Genomic DNA, 17,289 nt, shown 5'->3' with positions numbered 1-17,289 from the left:
TCTCACAGACACACTCTCACCGGGACACTCTCACAGACACACTCTCACAGACACACTTACAGAGATGCTCTCACAGACACACACACAGACACACTCTCACAGTCACACTCTCAGAGACACTCTCACAGAGACACTCTCACAGACGCATTCTCATTGACACACTCTCACAGAGACACTCTCGCAGTCACACTATCATAGAGACACTCTCCCAGAGGCACTCTCACAGACGCGCTCTCACAGTCACACTATCATAGAGATACTCTCCCAGAGGCACTCTCACAGACGCGCTCTCACAGTCACACTCTCACAGACGCACTCTCACAGTCACACTCTCACAGACACACTCTCACAGAGACACTCTCACAGTCACACTCCCACAGACACACTCTCACAGAGACACTCACAGAGGCACTCTCACAGAGACACTCTCACAGACACATTCTCATTGACAAACTCTCACAGAGACTCTCTCGCAGACACACTCCCACAGACACACTTACAGAGATGCTCTCACAGACACACACACAGACACACTCTCACAGTCACACTCTCATAGAGACACTCTCCCAGAGGCACTCTCACAGACGCGCTCTCACAGTCACACTCTCACAGACACACTCTCACAGTCACACTCTCACAGACACACTCTCACAGAGACACTCACACGCACTCTCACAGACACATTCTCATTGACAAACTCTCACAGAGACTCTCTCGCAGACACACTCCCACAGACACACTCTCACAGAGGCACTCTCACAGACACACTCTCACAGTCACACTCTCACAGAGACACTCCTCACAGACGCACTCTCACAGGGACACTCTCACAGGAACACTTTCACAGACAACACTCTCTTAGATACACTCATTGACGCACTCTCACAGAGACACTCTCACAGACACTCTCTCATATACACACTCTCACAGATACACTCTCATTGTCACACTCTTACAGACACACTCTCACAGATACACTCTCATTGTCACACTCTTACAGACACACACTCACAAATACACTCTCAGACACACTCACAGAAACACTCTAACAGAGACACTCACAGAGACACATTTTCACAGATACACTCTCAGATACACTGTCACAGACACAATCTCACAGTCACACTCACATTGGCACACACTCACAGAGACACTCTCACAGAGACATGCTCTCACAGACACACTCCCACAGACACTGTCACAGACACACTCTCACAGTGATACTCTCACAGACACACTCTCATAGACTCACTCTCACAGACATACTCTCACAGACATACTCCACACAGAGACAGTCTTACAGACACTGTCACAGACTCACTTTCACAGAGATACTCTCATAGAGGCACTCTCACAGTCACACCCTCACAGAAACGCTCTCACAGACGCACTCTCACAGCCACGCCCTCATTGACACACACTCACAGTGACACTCTCTCAGAGACACTCACAGAGACACACTCACAGACACACTCTCAGACACACTCTCACAGTCACACTCTCACAGACACACTCTCACAGACCCACTCTCACAGACACATTCTCAGACACAGTCTCACAGACACTCAGACACACTCTCACAGAGGCAGTCTCACAGACACACTCTCACAGTCACACTCTCACAGACACACTGTCACAGACACACTCTCACAGTCACACTCTCACAGACACACTGTCACAGACACACTCTCACAGAGATACTCTCACAGTCACTCACTCAGGCACACTGTCACAGTCACACTCTCACAGACACACTCTCATTGACACACACTCACAGAGACACTCTCTCAGAGACACTCTCACAGAGACATGGTCTCACAGACACACTCTCACAGACACACTCCACACAGAGACAGTCTCACAGACACAATCTCATAGTCACACTCACGTTGACACACACTCACAGAGACACTCTCACAGAGACATGCTCTCACAGACACACTCTCACAGACACACTCCACACAGAGACAGTCTTACAGACACTGTCACAGACTCACTTTCACAGAGATACTCTCACAGAGGCACTCTCACAGAGGCACTCTCACAGTCACACCCTCATTGACACACACTCACAGAGACACTCTCTCAGAGACACTCAGAGACACACTCACAGACATACTCTCAGACACATTCTCACAGACACACTCTCACAGACACATTCTCAGACACAGTCTCACAGACACTCAGACACACTCTCACAGAGGCACTCTCACAGACACACTCTCACAGACACACTCTCACAGAGATACCCTCACAGTCACTCTCTCAGAGATACAGAGACACACTCACAGACACACTCTCACAGTGACACTCTCACAGACACATTCTCATTGACACACTCTCACAGAGACACTCTCGCAGATGCGCTCTCACAGTCACACTATCATAGAGACACTCTCCCAGAGGCACTCTCACAGACGCGCTCTCACAGTCACACTCTCACAGACGCAGTCTCACAGTCACACTCTCACAGACACTCTCTCACAGAGACACTCTCACAGAGACACTCTCACAGTCACACTCCCACAGACACACTCTCACAGAGGCACTCTCACAGAGACACTCTCACAGACACACTCTCTCAGTCACACTCTCACAGAGACACTCTCACAGACACACTCTCACAGGGACACTCGCAGAGGCACTCTCACAGAGACACTCTCACAGACACACTCTCACAGTCACAGTCTCACAGAGACACTCTCTCAGACACACTCACAGCCACACTCTCACAGAGACACTCTCACAGATGGACTCTCACAGACACAGTCTCACAGATGCACTCTCACAGACACACTCTCACCGGGACACTCTCACAGACACACTTACAGAGATGCTCTCAGAGATACACACACAGACAGACTCACAGTCACACTCACACAGAGACACTCTCACAGACGCACTCACACAGACACAATCTCACAGTGACACTCTCACAGAGACACCCTCTCAGAGACACTCACAGAGACACACACACAGACACACTCCCACAGACACACTCTCACAGAGACACTCACAGAGGCACTCTCACAGAGACACTCTCTCAGACACACTCTCTCAGTCACACTCTCACAGAGACATCCTCACAGACGCACTCACACAGACACACTCTCACAGAGACAATCTCACAGAAACACTCTCACTGAGACAATATCAAGAATACATTCTCACAGTCACACTCTCACAGAGACACTCTCACAGACACACTCTCACAGGGACACTCGCAGAGGCACTCTCACAGAGACACTCTCACAGACGCACTCTCACAGTCACAGTCTCATAGAGACACTCTCTCAGACACACTCACAGTCACACTCTCACAGAGACACTCTCACAGATGGACTCTCACAGACACAGTCTCACAGATGCACTCTCACAGACACACTCTCACCGGGACACTCTCACAGACACACTTACAGAGATGCTCTCAGAGACACACACACAGACAGACTCACAGTCACACTCACACAGAGAAACTCTCACAGACGCATTCACACAGACACAATCTCACAGACACACTCTGACAGTGACAATCTCACAGAGACACCCTCTCAGAGACACTCACAGAGACACACACACAGACACACTCCCACAGACACACTCTCACAGAGACACTCACAGAGGCACTCTCACAGAGACACTCTCTCAGACACACTCTCACAGTCACACTCTCACAGAGACATCCTCACAGACGCACTCACACAGACACACTCTCAGAGATACTCTCACAGAGACACTCTCACAGACGCACTCTCACAGACACATTCTTATTGACACACTCTCACAGAGACACTCTCGCAGACACACTCTCACAGACACACTCTCACAGTGACAGTCTCACAGAGACACTCTCTCAGAGACACTCACAGAGACACACACGCAAACACACTCCCACAGTCACACTCTCACAGAGACGCTCTCACAGAGACACTCTCACAGACGCACTCTCACAGACGCACTCTCACAGACACACTCTCACTGAGACAATCTCAAGAACACATTCTCACAGTCACACTCTCACAGAGACACTCTCACAGGGACACTCTCACAGACACACTTACAGAGATGCTCTCACAGACACACACACAGACAAACTCTCACAGTCACACTCTCAGAGACACTCTCACAGAGACACTCTCACAGACGCACTCTCACAGACACATTCTCATTGACACACTCTCACAGACACACTCTCACCGGGACACTCTCACAGACACACTCTCACAGATACACTTACAGAGATGCTTTCACAGACACACACACAGACAGACTCACACAGTCACACTCACACAGAGACACTCTCACAGACGCACTCACACAGACACAATCTCACAGACACACTCTCACAGTGACACTCTCACAGAGACACTCAATCAGAGACACACACACAGACACACTCCCACAGACACACTCTCACAGAGACGCTCTCACAGAGACACTCTCACAGATGGACTCTCACAGACACAGTCTTCCAGACGCACTCTCACTGGGACACTCTCACTGGGACACTCTCACAGACACACTCTCACAGACACACTTACAGAGATGCTCTCACAGACACACACACAGACACACTCTCACAGTCACACTGTCAGAGACACTCTCACAGAGACACTCTCACAGACGCACTCTCACACACACATTCTCATTGACACACTCTCACAGACACACTCTCACTGAGACACTCTCACCGGGACACTCTCACAGACACACTCTCACAGAGACGCTCTCACAGAGACACTCTCACAGATGGACTCTCACAGACACAGTCTTCCAGACGCACTCTCACTGGGACACTCTCACTGGGACACTCTCACAGACACACTCTCACAGACACACTTACAGAGATGCTCTCACAGACACACACACAGACACACTCTCACAGTCACACTGTCAGAGACACTCTCACAGAGACACTCTCACAGACGCACTCTCACACACACATTCTCATTGACACACTCTCACAGACACACTCTCACTGAGACACTCTCACCGGGACACTCTCACAGACACACTCTCACAGATACACTTACAGAGATGCTCTCACAGACACACACACAGACAGACTCACACAGTCACACTCACACAGAGACACTCTCACAGACGCACTCACACAGACACAATCTCACAGACACACTCTCACAGTGACACTCTCACAGAGACACTCAATCAGAGACACACACACAGACACACTCCCACAGACACACTCTCACAGAGACGCTCTCACAGAGACACTCTCACAGATGGACTCTCACAGACACAGTCTTCCAGACGCACTCTCACAGACACACTCTCACTGGGACACTCTCACAGACACACTCTCACAGACACACTTACAGAGATGCTCTCACAGACACACACACAGACACACTCTCACAGTCACACTCTCAGAGACAGTCTCACAGAAGCACTCTCACAGACGCGCTCTCACAGTCACACTCTCACAGTTGCACTGTCACAGACGCAGTCTCACAGAGACACTCTCACAGACACACTCTCAGAGACACTCTCACAGAGACACTCTCGCAGACACACTCACACAGTCACACTCTCACAGAGACACTCACAGACGGACTCTCACAGACACAGTCTCACAGATGCAGTCTCACAGACACACTCTCACTGAGACACTCTCACCGGGACACTCTCACAGACACACTCTCACAGACACACTTACAGAGACTCTCTCACAGACGCACTCACACAGACACAATCTCACAGACACACTCTCACAGTGACACTCTCACAGAGACACTCAATCTGAGACACATACACAGACACACTCCCACAGTCACACTCTCACAGAGACACTCCTCACAGACGCACTCACACAGACACACTCTCACGGAGACACTCTCACAGAGACACTCTCACAGACACACTCTCACAGATACACTCTCATTGTCACACTCTTACAGACACACTCTCACAGATACACTCTCTGACACACTCTCACAGACACACTATCACAGTCACACTCTCATTGACACACACTCACAGAGACACTCTAACAGAGACACTCACAGAGACACATTTTCACAGATACACTCTCACAGACACACTCACACACTCTCACAGTCACACTCACATTGACACACACTCACAGACATACTCCACACAGAGACAGTCTCACAGACTCTGTCACAGACACACTCTCACAGTGATACTCTCACAGACACAGTGTCATAGACACACTCTCACAGTCACACTCTCACATACACATTCTCACAGTCACACTCACATACACACTCTCTCAGAGACACCCACAGAGACACACTCACAGACACTCTCTCAGACACACTCTCACAGCCACACTCTCACAGAGACACTCTCACAGACACACTCTCACAGACACATTCTCAGACACACTCTCACAGACATTCTCTCAGACACACTCTCACAGAGACAATCTCATAGCACACTCCCACAGACACACTCTCACAGACACAGTCTCACAGAGACACTCTTACAGTCACACTCTCACAGACGCACTCTGACAGGCACTCTCAAAGAGACACGCTCTCACAGATGCACTCTCAGACACACTCTCACAGAGGCACTCTCACGGAGACAATCTCACAGACACACTCTCACAGAGACAGTCTCACAGACACACTGTCACAGACACACTCTTACAGAGATACTCTCACAGACCCAGTCTCACAGACACACTCTCATAGTCACTCACTCAGACACACTGTCACAGTCACACTGTCACAGTCACACTCTCACAGACACACTCATAGGCACAGTCTCACCGTCACACTGTCATTGACACACACTCACAGAGACACTCACAGAGACACACTCACAGACACACTCTCACAGAGACACTCTCACAGACACAGTCTCACAGAGACACTCTCACAGACACACTCTCACAGTCACACCCTCACAGACGCACTCTCACAGACGCAGTCTCACAGAGACACTCTCACAGACACAGTCTCAAAGATGCACTCTCACAGATGCACTCTCAAAGAGACACTCTTACAGTCACACTCTCAAAGATGCACTCTCACAGATGCACTCTCACTGAGACACTCTCACAGACACACTCTCACAGAGACACACGCACGTGCACTTCTCAGGCACTGACACACAGACTTACAATTACACACACACACATTCTCTCACACACACACACTCACACACGCTCACACACACATACACACAGATGCACTCAAATACACACACACATGCACAAACACACATGCACACAATAACACCCTAGTTATGTACACAGACACACATACCCTTACACAGACACACACTCAAACTTGCACACACATACTTACACTTACAGACATACACTTACACTTAAACACACACACACACACTCACTGAAACTTACACACACGTACAGAAAAACACACACACACACACACACACACACACGCACACACATGCACGTACACAAACATACTCTTCTTCTGAAGAAGGGTCCTGACCCGAAACATCAACTTTCCTATTCCTCTCGTCTGCCTGGCCCACTATGTTCCTTCAATTCCACACTTCATTGGCTTGATCATGTTTGGGACACCGTAAAAATTTTGGGAGGACTGCAGAGTGAATAAATGCTCTTCACTTCTTGGCTACAGTGCAGATAGAGGCCATTCAGCCCATTGACTCTGCTCCAACCCTCCAAAACGAATCCTGCCTTATTCCCACATTTATCACAAAATTAGAATTAGGCTTATTGTCACATGTACTCACATAAGCACACTAAAAAGTTTACAAGTCGCGACTTATTAGACCATCTTAGGCACAAGGTACCTAGGTTCAGATTCTCAGGGAAAAAAGACTGGAGTTCAGAACTACAGCCCTTCCAATCCAGACCATGCCTGGCTTCACCTTGAGGCCAGGAGTCAAATCCACTCGCCTGATTCTGTATACTGCAGGACAGTTTAGCATAGCTAAACCACCTAAAGTGCACAGCTTTGGACTGTGAGAAGAAACTGGAACACCCAGAGGACACCCACACAGTCACCCAAGGCTGGAACCCAGGACCCTGGGGCTGCGAGGTAGCAGTGCTAACCACTGAGGTAACTAATGTTAAGGGATTACTGTATCCAAAAAGAAAGTTGGCATTCAGTCTATCATCTCAACAAAAAGATAGCACTTCCAACAGTGTAACACTCCCTCAATAATTAACATGTAGTGTATGAAGCCACAGTTCTTGCCTTTGAGGTCTGAGCACTAAAGCGAGCCATCACTGTTTCTCCAGAGTATTCCAACCAGTGAGGCTGACACATGGAACATATGTTCAGGTTTCTGGGAGAAGCAACAGTAGAACTAGCAAAGGCTTATTGGTCTTAGTCCCTCAATTCTCTTTGAATCCAGGAATAGTGCTGAGGTCTGGAGTGTTACTGATGTTCGGGGGAAGAACAGACAATAAACAGGAAGCCAAGGGCCAATCTTAGAATTGTTACAATGATGAAGGAGGCCATTCGGCCCATTGTGTGTCTTCTCTATCCTCTAGTGCAGCCTCCCACCTTTTCCCCATAGCCCTGAAAACCATTTCTACCCGAATAAAGATCCAATGCCTTCTTGAAATGCTGTAAAAACAATCACCCTGACATCGGCCATGGGATTGATGGGAAACTGTTAGTTGAGACAAATAATCTTTGAGTTGGAAAATAAAGGTTAATCAAGGAGAGCCAGCATGATTTTTTTTAAGACAAGCCTGAGCCTGTCAGTTACTTAGGAACACATCGACTGGAACCTGGCCAATCTCTGTCCCAAGAGGCTGTCTTAGGAAGTTCACATCATTCGCTGTAAAGTGTTAGTGGATGCTCTGGGTATGTCAGTGTGGATCTGGGTAACTTATTGGGCTGTCCTTGCTTTGACAAAAAGGAGCTAGAATCCCTACAATACAGATAGAGGCCTTTCAGCCAATCAGGTCTACACTGACTCTCTGAAGACAATGCCACCCAGACATACATTGTCCCCTCAACCCCACATTTCCCATGGTAACCCACCTAGCTTACACATCCCTGGATACCATGTGGCCAACCCTTCTAACCTGCACATCTTTGGATTGTGGGAGGAAACCGGAGCACCCGGAGGAAACCCATTCAGACACGGGGAGAATGTGCAAACTCCAAGGGTGGAATCGAACCCAGGTCCCTGGCATCATGAGTGTGATGATATTACAGCTTTAAGAGGTGTATTTTGTCCCTTTTTTTGAAGAGCAGTCTTACGTCAGAGGGACAGGCTATCTATTAAGAGACAATAAAATAGATTGCCTGTGAGTCCTGGGGCTTTTGTTTTAAGTAGGAACAATAGAAGCAGCCTGAAAGGGTAGAGGAAACTCCCACAGAACTAGGATTTTCAGTTTTGCAAGATTTTCAGTCGCACCTACTGGAGTCTTAAAGAAGTAGTTTTTTTTTCCTCTCTCAGTTACATTTAAAAGCTAAAGTTCTCTTCCTGTTGCTAGAATTGCCTGTGAGAAAATCTGTCTTACTGAATTTTTCTTTGCCAAGGGTGTGTTTATGAGCTGTTACTATACTGGAGCAATCACTGTTTAGTAGCTAAATAATCTTATTTTTTTTAAAGTTTTCCAATAGAATGAATTATTCTAATTTCTTCTTTTGTTTGTTATATTTTAGCTAGAGTGTATAAATAAAGTGTGTTTTGCTTCAAATCTGGTAATTTGACCAATTTGCATCCAGAACACAATGCCTGGCACTGCTCTTAAAAATGAGAAAATGTTAGGGTCTAGGCTATCTCCTCATTATGTTTTGAGGGGAGGCCTGGTCTGGTCCATAACATGAGGTAGCAATGCTGACCAATGAGCCATTGTACTAGCTTGACAACAATTTGCCAGGTTTGCTGTTTCAACACCAGCCAATCATTGCTCACTCGTCTCAGCCCAATGCCTATCTCTTTCTCTGTTGGATGATATGAGTTTCTCCAGCTCTTTTTGTTTCTGTTTGAAATTAGCCTTAATGCTGACTACATTTTAATTACTTACTCTGAAAGGGAAGAAGAAAATGGGCAAAAAAGATTCAGTGGGCATCACAGAATGGTGGAGGCTTAGACCGATCACTTTCCTAAAAAAAGAAAGGTTTTCACATTTATATCATGCCTTGCAGCTAGTTAAACATAGAACATAGAACATTACGGCACAGTACAGGCCCTTCGGCCCTCGATGTTGTGCCGACCTGTCATACCAATCTGAAGCCCATCTAACCTACACTATTCCATGTATGTCCATATGCTTATCCAATGATGACTTAAATGTACTTAAAGTTGGCAAATCTACTACTGTTGCAGGCAAAGCGTTCCATTCCAAGCATTCCATGTTAGAAGGATAGTCACGGCTGCAAAATGCAAAACATTGCAGCCAATTTGAATGCATTAAGCTCCCAGCTAAAGTGTTGCGAGAACACCACAGCTCCTATTGCTGACCATTTGCATACATGCAGCCTCCCAGCACATGTTCCAGTGTTCCTGGTATCTTTCCCGTCAGTGACAGGATGCCTCTTGTGAGGACAAAGAAAGGCCATGCCCACCAATTGGTGCTGCTCCCTGTATTTACCACACAGTGAAGATTGTATCTAAGTAATCTCTCAATTGATAAAAACTGTGACTTTGGAAGGAGTTCCTCGGTTACTGTCTGAAACTTGGCCTTCCAGAACAAGGCGTTGACCTTGACTGTGTGTTGCAAACGGACACATTCCAAGGTCCAGGGCTACGTGCTGAGGGACACACTAAAGCTTGGGGAAGCTGCCACCAAGGCACAGTGGGGAAAGGACCACTGTCTGAAATCTTCCTGCCGAAGTTAAAGCCCATTCAGTTATAGGAACCTCTAAGTGTGTTGAATGCATGTAAATATATTCTGAATGTGTAAGAGATGTCTTTGGTTGTTTGGATAGAATCAAATTCAATGTGTTTGATTCCTTGATATGTTACTGTACAGAACCAAACAGCATTTGTGACTTTGTATACAGATAAAGATATTTTTTATGAGTAAAGTATATTTTTGAATTAAATAAAAGAGTTCCTCAGTCACTGGGAAGAAGTGGTTGAGTAGGTTCCTTGCAATGATCCTCCCTGAGGCAGACAGCACAGAGGCTCCTCTGTAGTTACTGCAATCGGATTTGGTCTCCCACCTTGAACATACTTACAATCACGGCGTCCCAGATACTCCTCTTTCCAAGTGAGAGACAGGAGATTGTGCCCTTCTGCCCAGGCTGTGTATCCACTCTATCACAGAATCTCAGCAAGAATTCTAACCCCCCAGGGGCCTTTGTTGATTTCAGCCATTGAATGAGGTTTTTGACTTAGCTCTGGGCTGAGGTGGCTGTAAGACTGAATCAGCCTGGGAACTGAGGATTGGTGTTGAGGACATTCAAGTTGAGCAATTTTTCCAAATGTTCTCTGCAGTGAGCCTTGACTATCTCACTGTCCTTGGTGAGATTCCCCCTCAATACTAGGCTCTCGGTGGGTGAGCAATCCAATGCTTGCGCGATTGTCTGCCTGAGAGTGCTGAAGAGATTGTGCATGTTGTTGGTGTCAGCAGCTTGTTGGTTCTCGTGCAGTTTTATGCTCCCTGTATTCCCTTTGAGCTATGCTGATGTTTCCTGTTTGTGACTGCATTATGCTGAGGTTTGATTAGATTCTGTACCACATTGCTATTTTTATTAAACCAGTATTCAAAGTGCCGACTCAGCCTTCAGCCAACTCCAGCAGAAACTATGTGACAACCAGAATCTCAAACCTGAGACTGAAGATGTGGTTTACTGGGCAACAGTGATGCCCATGCTTTGGAGACTTGGACAACTCACAGCGGGCATCTCAAAGACATGGGGAACTACTACCAGCTGCGGCTTTGACACTTCTATGCTTTTAAAGGTATATTTTGTCCTTTTTTTAAAGGGAGGTTTTAGGGCAGTGGCGCTGTGTTAGCTATTGAAAGTCCATAAAGTAAACAACTTGGGAGACTTTGGGTTTTTTTCAAAGGCGGGAACAATAGAAGCAGCCTGAATGGGTGGAGCAAACTCCCACAGAACTGGGATAATGGGAACTGCAGATGCTGGAGAATTCCAAGATAATAAAATGTGAGGCTGGATAAACACAGCAGGCCAAGCAGCATCTCAGGAGCACAAAAGCTGACGTTTCGGGCCTAGACCCTTCATCAGAGGAGGGTCTAGGCCCGAAACGTCAGCTTTTGTGCTCCTGAGATGCTGCTTGGCCTGCTGTGTTCATCCAGCCTCACATTTTATTATCCCACAGAACTGGGATTTTTTGTTTCATTTTTCAATAATAACAGTTATTGGGATCTTGAAGCTGGGTTTGGAAGCTGCAGCTCCTTGCTACTCTCGCTCTCATAGCTTTCTTCTTGATGTTTTCTTCCTGAACTAGAGAATTGCCAGTGACACAGGGTCACTGGACCTGAAACATTAATTCCGTTTTTAACTTCACAGATGCTGCTAGACCTGCTGAGCTTTTCCAGCAACTTTGTTTTTCTGCCTGTGACATAGTCTATTTTACTGAACTTACCTTTTGCCAGGGATGTGGTTATGGGATGTCAAATAATCTGTTATTCTGTTAAGTGGTTTTTTTTCCCAATTTCTTCTTTCTGTTGTTGTATCTTGGCTATAGTGTATGAATAAAGTGTGTTTTGCTTCAAATCTGGTAGTTTGACCAATTCATTTACAACCAGAACACAATGCCTTGCACTTACCTTTAAAAAAGAAGACATTAGGATCTAGGCGATCCTCTGAATATATTTTGATGGGGTTTGAACTGGTCCATGACAGGCTTCACAACACCATCCCAATCCAGAAACAAGAAACACAGTCCAACAGCAGCAGCTTCCCTGAGTTAAATTTCCTGGTATTGAGGTGCCAATTATTCCTGACCAGCTCCTCCTGGCAGGATACCTGAGCTCAGGTGGCTTACACCAGAAGCATTTGTACAACCTGGAATGCAGTCACAGCAGGACACGCCCGGGAAGACAGTGGAAACACTTCAGGATGTTCACAAAGTCTTCCGGGAAGTCAAACATCCCCCACAGCCGCATCGGAGAGAGACCCTGACTTGTGACTGATCAAAGGGAGAAGGTTCCCGGGGGGAGGCACAGACCACTTCAAGACACATCGTGGGGAATATGCAGAGATGAAGCCAAGGCACTAAAGCAGAACCCTCCAAACAATGAGCCCAGCTCACCATCCAGCCTGGTAAAGCCTGCTCACTGTTCTGCACCTAGTTGGGGGCAAAGGGACAGACTGTTGTATGTTTGGCCCTTTGTTCACAGTGGCATTCTTTTACCCTGTTGATGTGAAACAGCTGTTGCCTTTTTCCTGAGCTGGGGTGTCAATCAGATCATCCCCTTCCCTGAGCTGCTTCACATAGAGACTTCTTCCTTCTGTTCTGCACAGCTCTCCTTCATTACTTCGGGAGGCCCTCACACTGGGTGCCTGTAAACTAATCCACAGGGAGTAAACCCTGTGGGCATTGGGTGAGCCACTGGTGTCTGACTGAAGAAAACCTGATGCTGGATCCCAGTCATCAGGGTACTCATGGTGGTGTGACATTATCATTGCTTTTAGGGTCTGGTGACACAATATTAGTGTCTGCTGTGTCTGCAGGTGTCTGCATTCTCTGCTGCATCACGCTCAGATTACTTTTGAATTCCCAAAATCGTTTGAAAATGAAGTTTGAGTCTGAGCCCAGGATCTCTGTGGGCAGATGATACCTGGAGGGGGAGGGGGTGGGGGGGGGCAGATTTAGGTCGATTCCCTCACCACTGTTTTGACAAATGGTTCTCAGAGAATAATCTCTGTGAAATGGGTGATCGCATCCATGATTGTAGGGGTATATATTGATTGATATCTCCTTGCTGTCTTTGGTAGGATTCTCACAGAACCCAGTAACACCTTGCTGAACGGCTTCCCAAAAGCCAGCACGGGAGCAATAGGAAAAGGTATACTTACAGATTCAAAGCTTCCCACAATTGGGCAAATGTTTCTTGGGGGTGTTACAAACAAAATTGATCATAGTGAGTCAATACACATGGCATATTTTGATAACATTTTTATTAAATTCCCACCCCCCCCACCCCCCAGGAGGCTGGTTAGAAAAGTGGAAGCACATGGAGTACGAGGGAAGCTCTGGCATGGATGAATGATTGGCCAACAGGCTAAAAATGGGGTGTAGGTATCTTCTGTCTGAGGGCTGAGAGTCTTTGGAATGCCTTGCCGCAGAGAGCTGTGGGGGCAGAGTTCTTGTGTATATTTAGACAATAGACAATACGTGCTGGAGTAGGCAATTCGGCCCTTCAAGCCAGCACCACCATTCATTATGATCATGGCTGATCATCCACAATCAGTATCCTTGAAAGTATCCAGAGAGTTGGCCTCCACTGCCTTCTGGGGCAGAGCATTCCATATATCCACCACTCTCTGGGTGAAGAAGTTTTTCCTCAACTCTGTTCTAAATGGCCTACCCCTTATTTTTAAACTGTGTCCTCTGGTTCTGGACTCACCCATCAGCGGAAACATGCTTCCTGCCTCCAGAGTGTCCAATCCCTTAATAATCTTATACGCCTCAATCAGACACCCTCTCATCCTTCTAAACTCAAGTGTATACAAGCCCAGTCGCTCCAATCTTTCAATATATGATAGTCCCGCCATTCCGGGAATTGACCTCGTGAACCTACGCTGCACTCCCTCTATAGCAAGAGTGTCCTTCCTCAAATTTGGAGACCAAAACTGTACACAATACTCCATGTGCGGTCTCACCAGGGCCCTGTACAGCTGCAGAAGGACCTCTTTGCTCCTGTACACAATTCCTCTTGTTATGAAGGCCAGCATGCTATTAGCTTTCTTAACTGCCTGCTGTTCCTGCATACTTGCTTTCATTGACTGATGTACAAGAACACCCAGATCTCGTACTTCCCCTTTACCTAACTTGACTCCAATGAGATAGTAATCTGCCTTCCTGTTCTTGCCACCAAAGTGTATAACGGTACATTTACCCGCATTAAACTGCATCTGCCATGCATCCCTCCACTCACCTAGCCTGTCCAAGTCACCCTGTATTCTCATAACATCCTCCTCACATTTCACACTGCCACCCAGCTTTGTGTCATCAGCAAATTTGCTAATATTACTTTTAATGCCTCGTCTATATCATTAATGTATATTGTAAACACCTATTTAAGGCTGAAATAGATTCTTGATGGGTCAGGGAACCAAGGTTGTGGGAAAAGGGCAGGAAAGTGGATATGAGGAATGCTGGATAAGCCATGATTCCATTGTATGGTGGGGTAGGCTTGAGGGGCCGAATAGCTGAGCCCTGTTCCTGTATTTCATGGTCTTATAGAAATAAATGGATCCACCTTACATTTACAGGCTGTGACTAATGGATCCACAGGATCAATACTAGAAGGAACAGGAATGTTCCTGCCTCGGGACTCACAAGTCTGCTCTAGGTCTCCCTCTCAGGCAGTTTCCCAGTTCCCAGATAGTTTCCCGCAGCCCGTGTGCAGAGCTGATGATATCATTACCCTGGCTCAGCTTGGTTCATAACCATATTAAGAACACATTGGGCCATGCAAGAAGACCTGGCTTGGCTCCTTTGTCAAGACAATCTTGTTTTATCTGGGTTCAGCAGCCTCTATGGCTCCAGATTATCAACAACGAGGCTGTTAATACAGCTCCCTTATTTAAGTGACTTTAATAAATCAGGTTACTCTTGTGAATTGATACCAGAAAGCTGAACATGATAACCCACTTCGTTCATTAAACTCCTTCAGAGAAGGGAACTAGTCACCCAGTTGATCAAAATCTCAGCTACAAATTCCTTAAGAGCCACCTCTTCCTTTGTAAACTGGGGTATAAATGAACATGTTCCCTCTCTTACAGATGCCATATGTTTCCATTGTCTCTCTGTGTTTGTACACTCCCTCCTCATGTTGCATTCTTTCCCCAATCCTTTTCAATCTCTTTCAATATTTTGTAAGTTCACTTTCTGGAATGCAAACCACTGGCAGCTTCCCTGAATGAGGAACATCCTCACAAATAGCTGATGGTTGTAAAAATAGCACAAACATTCCTGAGAGAGGTGGCAGCTGATGGGGCGCTGAGCAGACATAACCCAGGGCGTCAGGAAGAGTTTTGCACAGATATTTCACTTGGGAAATGTGGCCATGAAATGGCTCAGGCACAACAAAGTATTGTCAGAGAATGTGTTCTTCAGAAAAATACCACACGTGCGCTACATTTTACCTACTGGAGAAACAAAAATATGTATCTATGATGATTCTGACACTCCTTGCTCCCATTATGTTGTTGATAATATTCACACTGACAAAAATATTGCTGAAGATAGTAATGCTGATGATTATTATTGCTGGAATACTATTGCTGATATTAATGTTGATGATGATAATATTGATGATGCTGTGGAAGCCAGGTTGATGCATTAAATGTGTTCTCTGCTGAAGTTGAAAATGCCGTTATAATCTCACCTCTAAGTCATCAGGTTGTGCATTTCTCATCCACAATGATGTGAGCACTGATCTAGACAATCGCTCTGCTACAGGACTGAGTGAGTGCTGCGTTATTGAGGGTGCCACCTTTTGGATAGGTTGTTAAACTGATGCCTGTTCTGAGGTTGACATAATATATCCCGCATATTCACTGAGCGACAGGTATCCTTCCTGTTGTATGTGCATCCCACCAGTAAAAGACCTCACGTTTAGTCACTCCAAGCACTGTGTATACACAATGTCACAACAATGCCTGCAAAAACGTAGTTCCTGGGATCACAGCTACCATGTATTGCCCATTGCTAAATGATGGCTTGCAAGGCCGTTTCAGAGGGCAATGAAGAGCCAGCCATATTGCTATGGGTCTGGAGTCACATGTCGGCCAGACTGGCCTAACACAACAAATGGCACTAACAAACCAGATGGGTTTTCATGACAATTGATACAGGATTGGTATAGAAATATTGCTGGAAATTGTAATTCTATCCATTATCAGCATTTGTGTTCCCTACTTTATTAGATTCAATTTTCGTCATTTGCCATTGTGGGATATGAACCCAATTCTCCAGGACCATTATGCTGGGGTTTTGGATTATCAGGCTAGTGATGTTACTATTGTAAATTGATTTTATTAAATTGTAAATTGATTCAGAAATCCTCCAGCATCTGTAATTCCTACTATCTCTGAAACAATTTTAACCCCACTGCGAAGCCTCTTCTAAGGATGCCTACCTTGAAGAAGTTACCCTCCTCCCTCCAGAAAGACCTCAGTGGATCTCTCTCCCACT

At 46.4% G+C, this 17,289-nt stretch overlaps 1 protein-coding gene across 1 annotated transcript in view; it reads left to right on the top strand.

Moving 5' to 3' along the window:
* LOC125461424 (transcriptional repressor CTCF-like) overlaps positions 1–12,040 on the top strand; it is a 176,808-nt gene extending 164,768 nt beyond the window's left edge. The window contains exon 13 of the mRNA XM_059652880.1: positions 11,658–12,040. Coding sequence (XP_059508863.1) covers positions 11,658–11,761 — 104 coding nt within the window. The 3' untranslated portion in view covers positions 11,762–12,040. The remainder of the gene's footprint in view (positions 1–11,657) is intronic.
* The last annotated feature ends 5,249 nt before the right edge of the window (positions 12,041–17,289 follow it).

Source organism: Stegostoma tigrinum, chromosome 19 (genome assembly GCF_030684315.1).
Source record: "Stegostoma tigrinum isolate sSteTig4 chromosome 19, sSteTig4.hap1, whole genome shotgun sequence".
NCBI classification, from domain to species: Eukaryota; Metazoa; Chordata; class Chondrichthyes; order Orectolobiformes; family Stegostomatidae; genus Stegostoma; species Stegostoma tigrinum.
The sequence above is the reverse complement of the archived record's forward strand: the minus strand, read 5'-3'. Positions and strand labels throughout refer to the sequence as shown.